Source organism: Orbicella franksi, chromosome 14, assembly GCF_964199315.1.
Source record: "Orbicella franksi chromosome 14, jaOrbFran1.1, whole genome shotgun sequence".
Lineage (NCBI taxonomy): Eukaryota > Metazoa > Cnidaria > Anthozoa > Scleractinia > Merulinidae > Orbicella > Orbicella franksi.
This window is the reverse complement of record NC_138158.1, coordinates 560,628-581,820: the sequence shown is the minus strand read 5'-3', so window position 1 is coordinate 581,820 and position 21,193 is coordinate 560,628. Positions and strand designations below refer to the sequence as shown.

General features: G+C 39.9%; 1 protein-coding gene across 5 annotated transcripts in view; it reads left to right on the top strand.

Moving 5' to 3' along the window:
* Window positions 1-21,193, top strand: part of LOC145468403 (uncharacterized) — a 64,012-nt gene that overhangs the window by 2,903 nt on the left and 39,916 nt on the right. For 2 of the 5 annotated variants that reach the window (XM_081452101.1, XM_081452102.1), the window contains exons 1-3: window positions 5,954-6,396; window positions 6,476-6,575; window positions 11,594-11,754. In XM_081452101.1, the coding sequence (XP_081308227.1) occupies window positions 6,568-6,575; window positions 11,594-11,754 (169 nt within the window). In that variant the 5' untranslated portion in view covers window positions 5,954-6,396; window positions 6,476-6,567. Of the gene's footprint in view, window positions 1-1,841; window positions 1,890-3,678; window positions 3,759-4,082; window positions 4,131-4,910; window positions 5,057-5,953; window positions 6,397-6,475; window positions 6,576-11,593; window positions 16,903-18,001; window positions 20,715-21,193 lie in introns of those variants that run through there. The other 3 variants (XM_081452099.1, XM_081452098.1, XM_081452100.1) reach the window with 3 other exon arrangements.

Below are 21,193 nucleotides of genomic sequence, written 5' to 3'. Positions count from 1 at the left end.
TAACAGAGTGGGGTTTTAATTTTTGTATGCAACATTTGTCAGTTGTTGATAAACTGGTCGGTCTCAAGAGGTTTTTTTGTGTTTAATGGTTTTGCTGTTGTGAAGAGGTGGCCACTGTAGTGAGATTAAAATGACAGTGAATGTATGGACTGTCTGCTGGGCCCGAAAAAAGGGGCCATTGAGGTTCAACTGTACTTCAAATTTGTTTGAATGGAAGTACCTCAGCCTTTTTACAGACAATTTTAGAGACAGTTATCTGCAGTTTTATTGTTTCAATCCTCATTTGTATTCATTTGACCCATTCTTTTGACTTTTTCATGAAAAACATATACCTCCAATAATGGTTGTTGTTGTCCATGCAAATGTTACGCCCTCAGTGTGCAAAGAGCATTGGCTAGGGACAAATTACAAATTACGAATTATGTTATTTACAATTAAAATAATAAGAGTGATGTGTGAAAATATGGGTAATCCTAGAAAGGTATGCAAAAGGGGTAGATTTTCTGTCAAAATGGTATACAAAAGAGTAAGGGGTAGGACCTCGGGACAGAGCCTTGCTGTCTAATACTTTCTAGAGTGTCAGTCTCATCTGGGATTGCTAGGAAATAAGTTAATTAACCCCCAGTCTTCATGCCTTGTCCAGGTTGCTGGTGAGTGTAATTTGGTTGTTATTCAAATGTATGACCAGTTTGTTTTGTTCCTTTGATGGTGTCAGTCATTTCTTTACCGTTCTGTCTGAGCCTGGAGGCTTTCCATAAACCCTCTGCTTCTTCCTATCTTTGTAGCAAAGACGCCTGAAGAAATTGTTTGCTGTATTTTGCTAGAGGGGAGTGGCAGTGGATAATCTTAAGCATACTAAGCTGAGATGAGCTTAAGTTTATTTTGCCATCTGGACCTTTTTTGTAGGCTGTTGTTTGTTCATTGTATCACTTCTTTCCACCAAATTTCTGTTTCAGTTTTAAGCACACCTTGCATTGTTTTGCCAGCTAACTACATCAATTCTCAATTGTATGTGTTAAAGATTGTCCATTGTCTTTCCTGGAGATTTTTGCTGCTTCAGCCAAAACAGCTACAATACTACCATTAATAGTGGAGCTTCAATGACCTTAAAGGCTGCCAAGTGTAGCCTTATACTCATATAGGAAAGAAAAGGAAACCCATGAATTGATTTTCTCGTAGTTATCATGGCTAGCAGTATTGGTTGTGGACATGGATGTGTACGCACAATGGTGGTGGCATTGGACCACAGGGTCATGTCAGGTTAACTTTTTGTAAAGAGGGCCAGGTCATTCAGAAGCCAGTTAACTTTAACCCAGGATTAAATGTTAACCAAAGTATAAATTTTTCTTATATACAGTAGGCCATGTTCAATATATCAATATTCTGACATGGCTCTGAGGCTTTTGGGTCAAAATTGTAAATTGTAAATTTTCTCTCTCAATTACGAAAAGAGACTTTGATACAAAGGAAACAACACCAAATATAAAAGTTTGTCCTGAAATTGTCGGAGCCGTGTTAGAATATTGACGTATTGAACGTGGCCTATTGTTTTTTTATTGCTTTTGTTTTGTGTATTTTGAGATTAATTACACTCAAAACAGAAGGCCAAACAATATACATGGACATAAAAAACCTCACTGCAAAGTTACAAAACTCAAATCAAAATTCTCACTAATCCTGGATTAGCTTAATCGGGCTTTGAACAACCCGGCCCAGGAGCTCTGCTTTTAGGCTTGGCTAAATCTATATATGTTAACTTATTTGACCAGAAGTTACATGTATGGTTTACAAAATACCATGTTTCCTTTTTCCTTCATTTAATTTCCTTTTATACCTTGTAGTGTTGTGAAAAATTCAGACTGAGAAATATGCTGTGCAGAGTGTCTGAGGTAAGAAAGTGATGTTGTAAATAACCTGTTTAAAGGAAACTGTCATTTTATAGAGCAAGTATGCTTTTCAATATGTATATATGTGACCTCTCGTGTGAATATGTACACTAACAGATATCCGTTCAACGGTCAAAATAAAGGGCTAACAAACAGCTAATGAATGGATGAGAAACGGATGTTTCAGCGGCTTAAAATGGTTTCAAACATTGTTTGAACGGCCATGGAAAAATTTGGATCGGATGTTGTAAACATTCAATCAGCATGGGAAAAATTGTGAACGGGTAATGCTAGCCATTCTAACAGCACAGAAAAAATTTTGAACATATAATGCCAGCTGTTCAACTGATTAATGAAGAATTTTGAATGGATGATACCAGCCGTTTGAACAGCTAACAAAAAATTTGGAACGGATAATGCTAGCTGTTAGAACGGCTTACAAAAAATTTCGAATGGATGATGCCAGCCGTTTGAACTGCTAATGAAAAGTGTCGGATGGATGATGCCAGCTGTTCAAAGGGCTGACAAAAAAATTTGAATGGATGACACAAGGTGTTGGAGCTGCTAAAGAAATACTTTCCAACGGATGATGCCAGCCTGTTCAAACTGCTACAGAAAAATTTGAAACAGATGATGCCAGGCATTCAAACTGCCGAAGAAAAGGGTTCATATTGAATGACTCGTAATAAACAACTCAGCAGCTAAATGCAGGAGATCTTGTTGTTTTGATTCAGGAAGTGTTTTTGCTCCCCTTTTCTAAGTCTGTAGCTGTAATTCTTATCAGACACTCCTTCATTTCTTCTTTTGAAACTTGACAAAACTTTGAAATGGACACCAAAAGCTTTTAACAGAATAAGAACCACAATAATTGTTTTCCATGATGGACCCGATCTCTTCGCAAACCTGCTGAAATTTGCATACCACTTGTGCATGACCTGTAATGCAAGTTTTGTTATAGAGATCAGCCACTTTGACAGAACTCAATAGAAAACAACAATAATATTACTATATGTTAAAACCGGAGCAAGAATCAGTCATGACAGCTCTTTTAGCTGGAAGAGCTGTTCTGGCATTTTTGCCCAGAGCATGAAAAGTCTAATTTATCAAATGTTAGTTCATGCAAGGAACTATGAACTGAGCAGGAATACATTTGATTCTTATTATTCCATCCTTGAAGAGTGTAGTTGAAGAACTGCTGCGGGAGATGGAATCACTTAGCTGAACGGAGTATTATACAGTCCGCATTTAAGATTTCTTTTCAAGAACACTTGTTGCTGATAAAAAACAGTACAATGTACCTTGCACACTTTTGACACTTAATGTATTCACTTGTAGTGATGTAGTCACTAATTTGGGATAAAGTGGTCCATGTTTGATGCGCAGTATGTTGTATTCTTGGGCAAGACAGTTCTCTACAGTTGAATTTTTTGGGCAATGTGACAAAGGTTAAATTTGTTGGACATGAACATTATTCAGAATGGCTGCCTCCACCAAACCATGCTTTTTCTAAGCATGCATGCTGACCAGCGTTGTTGTGTTGTGTTGCGATCTGGACACTGTTTATTACCAGCCTTATGCAGTTTTATATTCAGAAAATATGTAAAGTTCAATAAAGGATAGAGGTGAAGCGAAGATGGCCAATGATAAAGTCATGTCGATTTTATAAACTACATGAATGCATAGTTTATATTGGTAATTAGGTGGCCGTGTTTTCTTGAGCAATATGAAATGAACCCAAAAACTTCATAATCTATGTCAAAACTAATGTCATAATTGTATGATTTGTGTATAGTGGAGATGAGCTGTTACTCGCAGTGATGATCTTCAATGGAGTGTGTGGGATTGCTCAGCTGTTTCACATTTAAAGAAAAGGTAGAGTTCTGCATTCAGTCACTAGCATGTGAGATTGTAACTGTTTTCCCGTTATGGACTTTTGTTTTTATGAGATAGTGTAAGGGGAAGTAAGAAGCTGACAAAAGGTGTTGTAGCAAATTGATAGGTTTTTGTTGTTGTTATTCTTATGGCTGTCATCAAGTCCTAAGTCACCTGTTACCGTGATCCTTGTGCCTGTAACAATAATGGTGCCTCGTGCAGGTGAATCACGTCTTTGTGATTTTATTGTAGCACTTTGGAGTTTCTATCAGTTTTGTGGCAGTTTTGCATGGGTAAAGTCACCTGATTTTTTTCTCTCGTAAGCAGATTGATGAATTGCCCAAACTGACAGGTCCGTTGAGACAAATGCAGGTAGGAATTGTAGAATTAGATGTTCAAATCACATATCAATTACTCTTGACTCGATGTCTGTTTTGTCATTTCTGTTTGCCTCTCTGGCTATTTATCCGTCTGTCTGTCTGTCTGTCTGTCAGACTGCCATCTGGTGGTGCTGATCTAGTATGGCTTTACAATAGTCTACAGGTGTAGATGTTAATAATTATCTTAGCCTGTTTGTCAGTTACTCATGTAGATACATGTAGTTATACATTTGGCCAGACAGATGAATACACAGGCCGACAGACAGGCAGACTTATAGACAGTCCATCATTCAGTCAGTTGTTTTGGTTTTGATCAGCCCCATAGTCAGTGAGATAATGACTCATCCTGCTAGTCAGTTAGTGTTTTGTCAGATTAGAGAGTTAGTTGTTTGAGTGATGATCAATCTGTGAGTCAGATAAACAGTCAGTCTGTTCATCTGTCGGTCGGTCAGTCAGTCAGTCAGTCAGTCAGTCAGTCAGTCGGTTGGTCAGTCAGTCAGTTGGTCAGTCAGTTGTTCAGTCATACATTTGGTTGGTAAGTTAGTCAGTTAATCGGTCAGTCGGTTGGTCAGTCAGTCAGTTAGTCAGTCAGTCAGCCAGTCAGTCAGTCAGCCAGTCAATCAGTCAGATCATTGATCAGTCAATAATGGATGAATCAACTTGTTGAAGTATTGATACACGTATGTTGCAGACACTGTTTATTTTGCCCTCATTGCAGTACATTAAGTACATTTGTTTCATTCCAATCCTAACATTGTCTTTTTTTTTCAAGAATCTGCTCGGCGTATTGGAAAGGTTTCAGAAGAAGCTAAGCTTGAAATTGATGAAATTGAAACCTAGGTGGGGTCCTATTAACCACATAAATTATTGTGAATATGGTATTTCACTGGACAAATGGAGCATCATTTTCACCACAAGGTAATGATTCTTACAAAAATCTTCTGTTTAGAACTGCTGATTGTGTGAGTCCATGAGCACATTAGATCCTTTGTTAACTGACCCCACAACCTTTGTAGCTTTGAAAACTGTTGCTTTAAAATATAGGTTGATTGATTGATTGATAAAAGCATTGGTGGAAAGTGCAGAAGATAGTCTAGAGTCTTTAAGAGGTGGCTTCAAGAATGCCTTCTGTTGCTAAGCGTAAGACTGAAGTGAACAGAGGTGGTTAAGAATGGCAATGTACTGCTCATTTTAGAGGACAGCAGAGGGGATTTTCAAGCAATGTGGTGTAATTTTGCGAATCAATAGCAACGTAGTTATGTGAACAAATTAAACTTTGTGGAATCGGAAGTGTAGCTGCTCTCATAAGTTTCTAATTCTATTTGTTGTCATAGTGTAACAGCTGTTGTTGTTTTGAGGCGAGGGGGATTGTTTCTGTTGTTTGTTTTATTGTTCTCTCAAAGGGTATCAAGCCATTGATTTGAGACCTTGGAAGTAGCTGCTACATGACCCTGTGAAATCGTCCATTTCTGTAGAATCTCTATATTTGAGTTTGCTTAAGTTATAGGGAAAGCTAAAAGACATTGAGTGTGGTTCAATGTGGGAGGGACATTTCTTTCAATGTTTTAGTACACAATTCCATACTATTTGTATGAGATGTCATACGAAAATGATTTGGGATGTAGCTAAGAGCCGGCTTGAGCTTATTTCACCACCTGAAAGAAGGCTTATGAACACCTGGAATTTCACTAGAAATAACGATGTGGGTTAACTTTTAACTTGATCTTCAGTTCTCTTGCTTCCATCACCTAATTTATGAAGATTGTTTAAGCTTACATGTAAACTGTTTCTTGCAATTTAGGTGATGAGGGAGTCTATAGAAAAGCAAAAAATGCTTGAATCTGTAGATCCCTAACTAGAAATAAGGAGCCAAAAATTTAAGCCTAGACTTGTTAATGAGCCAGCTTGGTTATTTCTTAGCTACATCTCTGAGTGCAGAACCAACATTGAAATATTGTATGCTGTGATGGTAAAAGCTAACATGGCTGGGAAAGTAAAGGCTGGATAGGTTAAATCCCCATATCAAGCTGGACATAATTAGTTAATTGACTCCTATTCTGGGCCCTGCCTGAGACGAGAGAGAAATTTTTGTACAAAATTTAATATAGAATTTTACAGTTCCAGATTTACTCGCCCCAAGGAAAGTTGTTGGAAATTCTAAGGAGGAGGAGGGTTTTCAAAAGCAAACATGTTCAAGGCAAAGTATGAAGCTAAGCTGGAATTTCCATTGGAGCTGGAAGTTTCAAAACAAAAACCCTGTAAGAGGCAAATGGGCATTTTCTGGAACAACACAATTTCATTTTTTAGCTAAATCCGTATGCTGTTCTTTGTTTTCAGGCAAAGAAGCTGGATGATAAAGTTTAAACTGACAATATTCCCAAAAGGCACAGCCATGATCAAGTGAACAGATGGACTGAAGGAGGGCAAAGATGAACAGGTGAGCTTTAGTTCAAGTAACAGTTGCTTTGGATTGTTGCAATGCTGTAATCTACCCTTCGAAGAATTATATTCTTGTGGAACTTAGAATTCAAGAAAATCCTTCAAATTGCCCAGGTTATTCATTTTTTTTTGTAGTATTAGTAGTAATGTAGGCTGAATTTCAACAATCTCCTTGAGTTGCACACTCCAGAAAAGAACACTAATGCCATCTGGCCATGTCATGTCACTGTTTGCTTTGATTATGCATTAAGTTAAACAAGTTAAGGCCTGCATTCAGTTTTTGAGGGCAAGATCACTTGAAGAAAGATTATACTAGGTGCAAAATTTTTTTACTGTCAAGTTAATCTGAGCTAACTGACTTGAAATGTGTGAGCTTATAATCAATTTCCAGCAACATTCTTAATGGTACTGTCCTGCTTTATGCTAGAGGAGTTCAAGATAATTTACGGCTCCAAAAAAATATACTTTTGATTGAAACCATTCTAGTCTGCAACAAAGGTAGCACGGAATGCAATAACAATATAGAATTAATGAAATGAAATGATACTGATTCGAAATGACCTAATAGGAGCAAAAAAAGGCTGTCTTGATGTCTGATGACTATTCTAAAGTTGTGCACCATGTCCACGAATGTCATTATCAGATGGACTTTGACAACGTCCGATAACTTTAGGGAGAGACCCTTAGTTCTCTGAAGAGGTGGAGGGGAGGGGGTGGTGGCCAAGTTTTTTGGGCATGATTTTTTTCTCTCCCTTAGGTTGTACATGATGTTTTTTTTGGCTGGCAAAAATTTTTTTTAGCATCAAAAATAGGACCCAGATAGAAGAAAGCACGTACTCGATTTTTTTTTGCCATAGCTCCCCTTGCGCGATTTTTTTTTTTTTGTGAAAAAAAACCTCTTAATCGGCGCGTCGGGGTATATTATGGACGGGTCAATAGATGAGTGAGTGAGTGAGTGAGTGAGTGAGTGAGTGAGTGAGTGAGTGAGTGAGTGAGTGAGTGAGTGAGTGAGTGAGTGAGTGAGTGAGTGAGTGAGTGAGTGCGTGCGTGCGTGCGTGCGTGCGTGCGTGCGTGAGTGAGTGAGTGAGTGAGTGAGTAATGTATGTATGTCACACCAATGAGATTGGCTCTACTATAAACAGCCAATCAAATTTCTTGTTGTAAAGGTAAATGTTATGTGAGAAGATTTGATCCCGATACAGTTTTACAACGGCCATAGTTATTCTTCTATAAAAGAGGAGGAAGTATTCATATATTGGCTTACTTCGACATTTTCTGTGGGTTAGGTTAGGACTTTGTGGGCGGGTTTGATAATCATTTGCAACTGGATAATCAGTCAAAGAAACATAGTGTTTGGCATATAACTACGAGCATGGGATAAAGGTTGAGCGTTTCCCATTAGATAAGTTTTTGAATTGAGTCTACTATGTTTAAGATCTGATGTGAATGAAAAACAAGTTGATGTGGTTTCTATGATAGGATCAATTGTATTTTAGGGGGGCGGAATACACTACTGGGAATGCGAAGAGGTTGTGACCAGGTTCAAATCGTTTGCGTGTTGTATTAAATGATACCGAAATATTGCTGCAGAGTCCGTAATGAATGTTCCAGGCGTGTCGTTAATTTCAGCACCCATTAAGTTTCACTGTGAAAAGCGAAGAGACTACGATTAATTTCGCCAAGAGAACAAAAAGACATTATTCTGTTACGAGTTTACAATTATAATGGGTTCTTGTTTAGTAATGGAATGAGAAGATACGTTTTAATGAAACTAAATCTCTTGTCTTCAATGTTATCAGGGTTTTCGCTTATTCACATTAATAACCAACACGAATTTTAGTTGAAGAAAAAGCAAATTATTTTTGTTCAAGATAAGTTAAGTGAGGTATATGAAGTCTTGAGCGTTTTATTGTAATAAACACAAGGACTGCGGTAATTGAAAAATAAAGACTGACGTGTATTTTGCCGGTTTGTGATTTTTAGTCCGGTTTGGAGCGGAGTGTGACAGTTACATACATACATTGGGTTGTTTTAGAGTGCATATTGTTCAGTGTGATGATGGCTAGTTATGAACGAGATAAGCCTTGTGTTTTGAAACAGTCCACGAGTTAATAGTATGCAATTGGCACGAGATATTTTTATTTTTAGTTACAAAGGTAACTTGATACTTTTGTTTTTCACAAGGAGTAAATTCAATTAGAGGTCGCGAATTGTCCCTTCTAGTTCTTAGGACATGTTTTAGAGGAGACAAGACTATTTAGATCTGAAACAGTTCTAACGTTTACAATAGTAAGTGCAGGTAACGATTGTTTTGTTCTTGTTGCATGCAAATATATTTTATTTGATGGGCATTTTATGACATTCTTCTCAGTCCGATATTTTTAAAGGTAAAAAGTATGAAAACTGTTCAAATGTTCTTTCAAAAATGCGTGGCACCAACTTAAAGTACAATTTAATTAAATCAGACTTTCAACGTGTCAGAGAGGTTTTTTTCTCTTTCTTTCTATTTTCGGTGAAGTAGTGTTGTTGCGTTGTGTCGTGTAAAAGGATAAACTTACGACTCGTATAAAATACGAAAAGTTCTCTTAACTTGGGTATTTTTGAGCAAAAATCCTTCTTGGGGGTTGGAAGGGCTATGTGATCGGTGAGTGAGGGAGTTATGCGTGTGCGCGTGTCACACCAATCACAGTGTGGGTTGTATCAAAGAGCGAATCAAATTGCTTTTTAGAAAATAAGATGGTATCTTCATTAATCTGGAGACGTGTCAGATTACTGTAGTTTGTTCAGTCAAACATTTTATGGCTTACTATTTAGTTATCTGACCATTACCGATGTAACTTCGTATGTACATCATAAATTCCCAGTTTCTTTCTTGCTGTACATCGCAACCAAAAAAAAATTGTCAAATTAACTAAATCAGTACTGTAAACAGTTCCATGAATGCCCTCCTATCTCCAAGACGTCACAAAAAAATAATTCTTGCACGCCTTGCGTGCCTATGTTTTTCCAGCAGTTTTTGTTTCGTTTCCTCAGAAACGAAACGGGATTGTTTTCAGTTCAGGGGTGAACTATTTACATAGTGATTTGTAATATCCAATCAGATTAAAGTTCATAATTGTTAATGTAAATACGGCAGTTAAATGAGTTTGCTCCCCATGAGTTCTCGTAGCTCAGTGGATAGAGCGCCCGCCTGGTGTTCGGGAGGTCATGGGTTCGATTCCTGTCGGGGACTCAGAATTTTTCTTTGTCCCATGCTCGTGTCATGTTGATTAATTCACCTTCACATTTCATTACCGAGCTTAAAATTCACCATCTTTATTAACTTATCACTATTTTTATAATAGTTTTTAATTAGTTTTAATCAGTATTTAATTTGTGATTTTTACCTGATATTAGCGTTGTTTAGTTGTTAGCTTCTCATTAGTTATTAGGTGGAATACCTGTAAACTAGCCCTAAAGCTAAGCGTATATCCACGTTAAATAAAGCATTCATTCATTCATTCATTTATTCATTCATTCAAGTAGAGACACCGCCACACTACGCGATTTGTCCACCAATGCGATATTTTAAGCCGATGGAAGCAGTTAGTTTTGTTTAGTTCAACAAAGAAATGGTACTGTTTTCCGTTTCAGAGTGATTTATTGACATAGTGGGTATGAATGTTATCAGGGTAAACGCTTGTAATTCACAAGGTAAACATGTTCAGCAAAAGTAACTTCTCGAAACTAAATTTTTATCAGTTCGTGACACGGAAAGAAAAGGAAATTAAAATGTCATGCAGGTAGAAATAATTGGCGACTTAAATGTTCCTAAGTCTTACTGAAGTGATGTATTTTAGAGAAACGAAGATATCTGTTTCCGTGCTTGATTTAAATGTGATTAAGATCACAACCACGGCGACATAATTTTGGTCAATCAGAACACGTGTCAGGAATAACAATCCCGCCCCTTTTCTGTGGCTGCTTACGGGAAAAGAACATGCATTTAATTTGGTGCGTTTGGACGATACTACAGATACAATATAGTGTGGAAGGAAACTAATTCATCATATTGCAATTTAATTAACCTTGGTATATTGCAAAATAGGCACAATATGGCTGTTTTATGAGGTGTTCTTCATATCGTAGGTGTTGACAATTTCCAGATTTAGTTGAATTTCTCTAATTTTCCGCCACAATTCCAGTAGCTTTACTTCTTAGAGCGCGCTTTTAAAAAATAAGAAAATTTGTATTTCGACATACCGCTGCATTTCAAGAGCTGGTTTCCATGAAAACACCGATAGCATTTGTATTTTAGCTTCATAATATTTAAGCGAAAGTGGAGGAATAATTGCACAGCTGTCGTCGCACATGAGGCATCCTTTTTGAAAAAAAAAATATACTGCGTCACTGACAACGAAACGTAGAGTACCGCATCCATTCGAATAAAGGACAGTTCGGCACAGAAATGGAAAAATTATACGTCAGATGCTTTTGCCTCTTAGCTTTATTTGGCCTCACACACAATACTTTGACTTTCTGAAAAATTTGGCAGGGCTGTGCGGCCCGCTTCCCAAAGCACTTACCCTATTAAGACCAACGTCAGCGATTTATCTAACCTATTTATGGCCTGACCCTTAAATTAATACCCTGTTTCAGACCTGCCGTAGTTCTCTTGTTCAGAATGATGTTAGAGGTATTGTGAATGGCTTTAGTTGCTGGTCGTATCAACAATGATGAAAAGAGTAGCTTCTTCTAAAAAAACATACCTAATTCAAGACTAGAGTGCAAAAACCATACCCAGTTTGAGACCAAAATGACCAATATCGATACCCTACTTCTGACTAAAATGTCTTAAAAAAACATGTCCCTCTGTCGCTGGACACACCTATATAGCCGATATAAGGGGGCACCCCCTCCCTAGGGCAGAGTCAAAGTGAAGTATCACAAGTAAATACATTTCGAAGCGCGTTGACTGTAATAACTGATACATGTGTAGACAACTTAAATTAATTAGCCCTTTCTCTTTTACAATAGGTTCAGTACTAAACCTCACCTGGACGAAAAACCCCAGGCTCTGGCAACTGAGCAGATCAGTGCAGGGCACGGAGTTCCCGGTGTTGTGGTCTGGTCTCTGCCCATTGTGCTGATGAAATGCTCGGAGACATTAGCTGTTAAAGCTACTCTACAATCCGAGGGTAAATAAAGTATACTACTACTACTAGTGCGGTGCAAAGCGACGCATTAGCACATATCCCCCTCACCCCAGGACTTCTCATACACAAGATATCAAAAGCCCGGCCTTTCTCAGACTTTGAATATCTTTGCGGAAACGAAACAATATTTCTTTCTGAGAAATAGCTTCTTGTTGCTCCTAAGTAAACGTTCAAAAATTTTTCCTCTGTTCATTTCACAGAGAACCATAGTCTTCTCGAATTAGTTTAGAATTCCCAGCGCTGGGAAATATCACCCAAGTTCCTGGAAATAATGCCAAAGCTTTCAAAATAACGCTGCACGCAGGCCGGTCACGGCCACTTTCTAGGGAGTTAATATGTCGGCCAGATTGCTCCTAAGTAAGCCTTCCAAAATATTTCCTCTGTCCATTTCACTGCAATCCAAAGTCTTCTCGAGTTAGTTTAGAGTCCTTAGGGCTTTTCAATATCACCCAAGAGTCTGGAAATCGGCCCAAAGTTGGTCAAAATCACCCTGCGCGTAGGGCGGTCTCGGCCATTTTCTAGTCATAGTCACTAAGGGAGTTAATATGTCGGCCAGAATACTCCTAAGTAAGCGTTCAAAAATCTTACCTCTGTCCTTTTCACTGAAAACCAAAGTCTTCTCGAATTAGTGTAGCGTCTTTGGGGCTGGGAAATATCGCCCAAGTTGCTGGAAATCGGCCCAAAGTTGGTCAAAATGGCTCTGCGCGTAGGGCGGTCTCGGCCACTTTCTAGTCATAGTCACTAAGGGAGTTAATATGTAGGCCAGATTGCTCCTAAGGAAGCGTTTAAAATTTTTTCCTCTGTTCGTTTTACTGAAAACCAAAGCGTTGTCAAATTAGTTTAGAGTCCCTAGGGCTGACAAATATCGCCTAAGTTCTTGGAAATTGGCCCAAAGCTGGTCAAAATAACGCTGCGCGTTGGGCGGTCTCGGCCACTTTCTATTGATAGTCACTAAGGGAGTTAATATGTCGCCCAGATTGGGCATAAGTAAGCGTTCAAAAAATTTTCCTCTGTCTATTTCACAGAAAACCAAAGTCTTCTACAATTAGTTTAGAGTCCCTATCACTGTTAAATATCGCCCAAGTTGCTGAAAATCGGGCTAAAGCTGGTCAAAATCACGCTGCGCGCAGGCTGGTCTCGGCCACTTTCTAGTCATAGTCGCTAACGGAGTTGATATGTCGGCTAGATCGCTCCTAAGTAAGCGTTCAAAAATTTTTCTTCTCTTCACTTCACTCAAAACCAAAGTCTTCCCGAATTAGTTCAGAGTCCCTAGGGCTGGGAAATATCGCCCAAGTTGTTGGAAATCGGCTGAAAGCTAGTCAAAATCACGCTGCGCGTTATTCGGTCTCGGCCACCTTCCAGTCATAGTCACTAAGGGAGTTAATATGTCGGCCAGATTGCTCTGAAGTAAGCGTTCAAAAATTTTTTCTCTGTCCATTTAGCTGAAAACTAAAGTTTTCTTGAATTAGTTTAGAGTCCTTTCGGGTTGGAAATATTGCCCAAGTTCCTCCAAATCGGCCTAAAGTTAATCAAAATCACGCTGCACATAGGCAGGTCTCGGCCACTTTCTAGTCATAGTTACTAGGGGAGTTAATAAGTCTGCCAGATTGCTCTTAAGTGAGCGTTCAAAAATTTTTCCTCCGTCCATTTCGCAGAAAACCAAAGTCTTCTCGAATTAGTTTTGGCTTCCTAAGGCTGGGAAATATCACCAAACTTCCTGAAAATAATGCCAAAACTGTAAAAATCACCCTGCGTATAAGCCGGCTGGGACCACTTTCTCGTCATAGCCACTAACGGAGTTAATATGTCGGCCAGATTGCTCCTAAGTAAGCGTTCAAACATATTTCCTCTGTCCATTTCACTGAAAACCAAAGTCTTCTCAAATTCGTTTAGATTCCCTTAGGCTGAGAAATATCGCCGAAGTTTTTGGAAATCAGCCCAAAGTTGGTCAACATCACGCTGCGCGTAGGCCAGTCTTAGACACTTTTTAGTCATAGTCACTAAGGGAGTTAATATTTTGGCCAGATTGCTCCTAAGTAAGCGTTCAAAATTATTTTCTCTGTCCATTTCACTGAAAACCAAAGTCTTTTCGAATTAGTTTAGATTATCTAGGGCTAAGAAATATCGCCCAAGTTCCTGGAAATCGGTCCAAAGCCGGTCAAAATCACGCTGCGCGCAGGCCGGTCTTGGCCACTTTCTACTCATAGTCACTAAGGGAGTTAATATGTCGGCCAGAATACTCTTAAGTAAGCGTTCAAAAATATTTCCTCTGTCCTTTTCACTGAAAACCAAAGTCTTTTCGAATTACAGTAGAGTCCTTGGGGCTGGGAAATATCGCCCATGTTACTGGAATTCGGCCCAAAGCTGGTCAAAGGAGTCTGCGCTTAGACGGGTGTTGGCCACTTTCTTCTCATAGTCACAAAGGGAGTTAATAATTCGGCGAGATTGCTCCTAAGTGAGCGTTCAAAAACTTTTCCTCTGTCCATTTCACTGAAAACCAACGTCTTCTGGAATTAGTTTACAGTCCGTTAAGCTGGGATATATCGCCCAAGTTCCGGAATATCGGCTCAAAGCTGCTCAAAATTATTCTGTGCGTTGAGCGGTCGTGGCCACTTTCTAGTCATAGTCACTAGCGGAGTTAATATTTCGGGCAGATTGGCCCTAAGTAAGCGTTCAAAAATTTTTCCTCTCTCCATTTCACTGAAAACCAAAGTCTTTTCGAATTAGTTTAGAGTCCCTAGGGCTGGGAAATATCACCCAAGTTGCTGGAAATAGGCCCAAAGCTGGTCAAAATCATGCTCTGCGTAGGCCGGTGACGGCCACTTTCTAGTCATAGTCGCTAAGGGGGTTAATATGTGTGCCACATTGCTCCTAAGTAAGCGTTCAAAAATTTTTCCTCTGTCCATTTCACTGAAAACCAAATTCTTTTAGAATTAGTTTAGAGTCCCTTCAGCTGGGAAATATTGCCCAAGTTTTTGGAAATCGGCCAAAAGTTGATCAAAATCACGCTGCACATAGGCCGGTCTCGGCCACTTTCTAGTCATAGTCAGTATGAGAGTTAATACGTCGGCCAGATTGCTTCTAAGTAAGCGTTCAAAAATTTTCTTCTGGCCATTTTACTGAAAACCAACGTCTTCTCGAATTAGTTTAGAGTCCTTAGGGCTGCAAAATATCGCCCAAGTCCCTGGAAATGGGCCCAAACCTGGTCAAAATCACGCTGAAAGTAGGCCGGTCGTGGCCACTTTCCAGGCATAGTCACGAAGGGAGTTAACCCTTTGAATAGCAAACTTTCGCCAAAAATTACCGTTTTTAAGCATTAAGTCAGGTTTTTTAGCTGCCATGACGCTAAATAAGCCTAAGTTTTGCTAGAAAAGCTTTTTTTTTTAACTAAAAGGAGAGATTTTTTGAGGATTAGGTACAAACTTGTGCAAAACTTCAATTCCGGGCATGCGCATAAGGCAAAATTTGGACTCTTTTTTTTGTCATTAACCGTTCTCAATTTTGTTTGTTGGCCCTTTCCGTTCTGTTTTTCTCGGCCCCTTTACACTGGCTACCTTTTTCATTCTATGTTCTTTCTGTGTGCCGTGAAAAGTTGGATGTTAATTACGGGCAAAGCCTAGAAATGGATCTTGATCAATCACAGGCGTTGTGGACCATTGTACCACCGCTTTGGCACCAAAACTGATAACGTTGTTTTTCGATTTGCGATGTCGGAATGTCGTCGATATCTAAACCTGACCATTGTGTGGAAAGGGCTAGCCTAGGGCTACTATCTGCTTATCAAGAATATCTGATGACATTTAAATTGATGACGTCACAAAGTGTGGTACAAAGAGCACGACCATTAATTACTATTCAAAAGGTTAATATGTCGTCCAGATTGCTTCTAAGCAAGCGTTTAAAAATATTTGCTCTGTCCATTTTGCTCAAAAAACAAAGTCTTCTCGAATTAGTTGAGAGTCCTTAGGGCTGTTAAATATCGCCCAAGTTTCTGGAAATCGGCCCAAAGTTGGTAAAAATCACGCCACTTTCTAGTCATAGTTACTAGGAGAGTTAAAATGTGGGCTAGATTCCTCCTAAGTAAGCGTTCAAAAATATTTCCTCTGCTCATTTGACGGAAAACCAAAGTCTTCTCGCATTAATGTAAAGTCTCTAGGGCTGGGAAATATCGCCCAAATTGCTGGAAATCGGCCCAAAGTAGCTCAAAATCACGCTGCACCTAGGCCGCTCTCGGCCACTTTCTGGTCATAGTCACTAAAGGAGTTAATATGTCGGCCATATTGCTCCTAAGTAAGCATTAACAAACTTTTCCTCTGTCCATTTCAATAAAAGCCAAAGTCATTTCGAATTAGTTTATATTACCTAGGGCTAAGAAATATCGTTCAAATTCCTCAAAACTAGTCCAAAGCTTGTCAAAATCACGCTGTGCATAGGGCGGTCTCGCCCACTTTCTAGTCATAGCGCCTAACGGAGTTAATATGTCGGCCAGATTGCTTCTAAGTAACCGTTCAAAAATATTTCGTCTGTCCACCTAACCGAAAACCAAAGTCTTCTCGAATTAGTTTGGAGTCCGTAGGGCTGGGAAATATCGCCCAAGTTCCTGGAAATCAGCTCAAAGTTCATCAAAATCACGATGCACGTAGGCCAGTCATGGCCGCTTTCTAGTCATAGTCACTAAGGGAGTTAATATGTCGGCCAGATTGCTCCTAAGTAACCGTTCAAAAATATTTGCTCTGTCCATTTCACATAAAACCAAAGTCTTCTCGAATTAGTTTAGAGTCCTTAGGGCTGGGAAATATGACCCAAGTTCCTGGAAATCAGCCCAAAGACGGCCAAAATCAGGCTCCGGGTAGGCCGGTCTCCCCCACTTTCTAGTCATAATCACTAAACGAGTTAATATGTCGGGCAGATTGCTCCTAACTAAGCGTAAAAAAATGTTTCCTCTCTCCATTTAACTGAAAACCAAGGTCTTCTTGAATTAGTTTAGAGTCCCTTCAGCTGGGAAATATCGGCCAAGTTCCTTTAAAACGGACCAAAGTTGATCAAAATCACGCTGCACGTAGGACGGTCTTGCCCACTTTCTAGGCATAGTTACTAGGGGAGTTAATACGTCGGCCAGATTGCTCCTAAGTAAGCGTTAAAAGATATTTCCTCTGGCGATGTCACTAAAAAACCAGAGTCTTCTGGCATTAGTGTAGAGTCTCTAGGGCTGGGAAATATCGCCCAAGCTCCTTGAAATCAGCTCAAAGCTGGTAAAAATGACGCTGCACGTAGGTCGGTCTCGGCCACTTTCTAGCCATAGTCACTAACGGAGTTAATATGTCGGCCACATTGCTGCTAAGGAAGGCTTCAAAAACTTTTCCTGTGTTCGTTTCACTGGAAACCATAGCCTTCTCGGATTAGTTTAGAGTCACCTGGGCTGAGGAATATCGCCCAAGTTCCTCAAAATCAGTCCAAAGCTTGTCAAAATCACGCTGCGCGTAGCGCGGTCTCGGCCACTTTCTAGTCATAGTCTCTAATGGAGTTAATACTTCGGCCAGATTGCTCCTAAGTAAGCGTTTAAAAATATTTCCTCTGTCCATTTAACTGAAAACCAAACTGTTCTCGAATTAGTTTAGAGTCCGTTAGGCTAAAACATATTGCCCAAGTTGCTGGAAGTCGGCCTAAAGCTGGTCAAAGTCACGCTGCACGTAGGCCAGTCATGGCCACTTTCTAGTCATAGTCACTAAAAAAGTTAATATATCGGTCAGATTGCTTCTAAGTAAGCGTTCAAAAATTTTTCGTCTCTCTATTTCACTGAAAACCAAAGTGTTCTCGAATAAGTCTAGAGTCCGTAGGGCTAGAAAATATCGCGCAAGTCCCTGGAAATTGGATTAAAACTGGTCGAAATCACGCCACGCATAGGCCAGTCATGGCCACTTTCTTGTCATAGTCGCTAACGGACTTGATATGTCGGCTATATTGCTCCTAAGTAAGCGTTCAAAAATATTTCTTCTCTTCACTTCACTTAAAACCAAAGTCTTCCCGAATTAGTTTAGAGTCCCTAGTGCTGGGAAATGTCGTCCAAGTTGGTGGGAATCGGCTCAAAGCTGGTCAAAATCACGCTGCGCGTTATTCGGTCTCGGCCACCTGCCAGTCATAGTCACTAAGGGAGTTAATATGTCGGCCAGATTGCTCCTAAGTAAGTGTTGAAAAATATTTTCTCTGTCCATTTCACTTAAAACTAAAGTCTTCTTGAATTAGTTTAGAGTCCTTTCGGCTGGGAAATATTGCCCAAGTTCCTCCAAATCGGCCTAAAGTTAATCAAAATCACGCTGTTGTAGGCAGGTCTCGGCCACTTTCTAGTCATAGTTACTAGGGGAGTTAATAAGTCTGCAAGATTGCTCTTAAGTGAGCGTTGAAAAATTTTTCTCCGTCCATTTCACAGAAAACCAAAGTCTTCTGGAATAAGTTTAGGCTTCCTAAGGCTGGGAAATATCACCAAACTTCCTTAAAATAATGCCAAAACTGTCAAAATCACCTGCGCATAGGCCGGTCGGGACCACGTTCTAGTCATAGCCACTAACGGAGTTCATATGTCGGCGAGATTGCTCCTAAGTAAGCGTTCAAAAATATTTCCTCTGTCCATTTCACTGGAAACCAAAGTCTTCTGGCATTAGTTTAAAGTTCCTGGGGCTGGGAAATATCGCCCAAGCTCCTTGAAATCAGCTCAAAGCTGGTAAGAATCACTCTTTACGTAGGCCGGTCTCAGCCACTTTCTAGCCATAGTCACTAATGGAGTTAATATGTCGGCCAGATTGCTGCTAATGAAGCGTTCAAAAATTTTTCCTGTGTTCGTTTCACTAAAAAGCATAGCCTTCTGGGATTTCTTTAGAGTCTCCTGGGCTAATAAATATTGCCCCAGTTCCTCAAAATCAGTCCAAAGCTGGTCAAAATCACGCTATGCGTAGCGCGGTCTCGGCCACTTTCTAGTCATAGTCTCTAATGGAGTTAATATTTCGGCCAGATTGCTCCTAAGTAAGCGTTAAGAAATATTTCCTCTTTCCATTTAACTAAAAACCAAACTGTTCTCGAATTAGTTTAGAGTCCGTTAGGCTAAAAAATATTGCCCAAGTTGCTGGAAATCGGCCATAAGCTGGTCAAAGTCACGCTGCACGTAGGCCAGTCATGACCACTTTCTAGTCATAGTCACTAAAGGAGTTAATATGTCGGCCAGATTGCTCCTAAGTAAGCGTTCAACAATTTTTCGTCTCTCTATTTCACTGAAAACCAAAGCCTTCTGGAATTACTTTGGAGTCCCTAACGTTGTTAAATATTGCCCAGGTTGCTGGAAATTTGCCGAAAGTTGGTCAAAATCACGCTGCGCGTTATTCGGTCTCGGCCACCTTCCAGTCATAGTCACTAACGGAGTTAATATGTCGGGCAGATTGCTCCTAAGTAAGTGTTCAAAAGTTTTTTCTCTCTCCATTTCGCTGAAAACTAAAATCGTCTTGAATTAGTTTAGAGTCCTTTCGGCTGGAAAATATTGCCCAAGTTCCTCCAAATCGGCCTAAAGTTAATCAAAATCACGCTGCACGTAGGCAAGTCTTGGCCACTTTCTAGTCATAATTACTAGGGGAGTTAATAAGTCTGCCAGATTGCTCTTAAGTGAGCGTTCAAAAATTTTTCCTCCGTCCATTTCACAGAAAACCAAAGTCTTCTCGAATTAGTTTAGGCTTCCTAAGGGTGGGAAATATCACCAAACTTCCTTAAAATAATGCCAAAACTGTCAAAATCACCCTGCGTATAGGCCGGTCGGGACCACTTTCTAGTCATAGCCACTAACGGAGTTAATATGTCGGCCAGATTGCTCGTAAGTAAGCGTTCAAAAATATATCCTCTGTCCATTTCACTAAAAACCAAAGTCTTCTCGAATTAGTTTAAAGTTCCTGGGGCTGGGAAATATCGCCCAAGGTCCTGAAAATTCGTGCATAGCTGGTCAAAATCAACCTGCGCGTAGCCCGGTCGCGGCCACTTTCTAGTCATAGTCACTAAGGGAGTTAATGTGTTGGCCAGATTGGTCCTAATTATGCGTTTAAAAATATTTCCTCTGTACATTTCACTGAAATCCAAAGTCTTCTCAAATTAGTTTAGAGTCCCTTAAGCTGGGAAATATCGCCCAAGTTCTGGGAAATGGGCTTAAAGCTGCTCAAAATTAGTCTCTCCGTTGACCGGTGGTGGCCACTTTCTAGTCATAGTCACTAGCTGAGTTAATATCTCGGGCACATTGCCCCTAAGTAAGCGTTCAAAAATTTTTCCTCTCTCCATTTCGCTGAAAACCAAAGTCTTTTCGAATTAGTTTAGAGTCACTAGGGCTGGGAAATATCACCCAAGTGGGTGGAAATATGCCCAAAGCTGGTCAAAATGATGCTCTGCGTACACCGGTCTCGGCCACTTTCTAGTCATAGTCGCTAAGGGGGTTAATATGTCTGCCACATTGCTCCTAAGTAAACGTTCAAAAATTTTTCCTCTGTCCATTTCACTGAAAACCAAAGTCTTCTAGAATTAGTTTAGAGTCCTTTCAGCTGGGAAATATTGCCCAAGTTTTTGGAAATCGGCCCAAAGTTGATCAAAATCACGCTGGACGTAGGCCGGTCTGGGCCACTTTCTAGTCATAATCACTAGGTGAGTTAATATGTCGGCCAGATTGCTCCTAAGTAAGCGTTCAAAAATTTTTCGTCTCTCCATTTCACTGAAAACCAAAGTGTTCTCGAATAAGTCTAGAGTCCGTAGGGCTGGAAAATATCACGCAAGTCCCTGGAAATCGGCTTAAAACTGGTCGAAATCGCGCCACGCATAGGCCAGTCATGGCCACTTTCTAGTCATAGTCACTAAGGGAGCTAATATATCGGGCAGATTCCTTCTAGGTAAGCGTTTAAAAATATTTCCTCTGTCCATTTCACTGAAAACCAACGTCCTCTCGAATTAGTTTAGAGTCCGTTAAGCTGGGAAACATCGCCCAAGTTCTGGGAAATCGCCTCAAAGCTGGTCAAAATCAATCTGTGCGTTGAGCGGTCGTGGCCACTTTCCAGTCATAGTCACTAAGGGAGTTAATTTGTCTGCCAGATTGTTCCTAAGTAAGCGTTGAAAAATTATTCCTCTGTCCAATTCACTGAAAACCAAAGTCTTCTCGAATTAGTTTAGGGTCCCCTAAGCTGGGAAACATCGCTCAAGTTCTGAGATATCGGCTCGAAGGTGCTCAAAATCACTCTGTGCGTTGAGCGGTCGTGGCCACTTTCTAGTCATAGTCACTAGGGGAGTTAATATGTAGGCCAGATTGCTCTTAAGTAAGCGTTCAAATATTTTTCCGCTGTCCATTTCACTGAAAACCAAAGTCCTCTCGAATTAGTTTAGAGTCACTAGGGCTAAGAAATATCGCCCA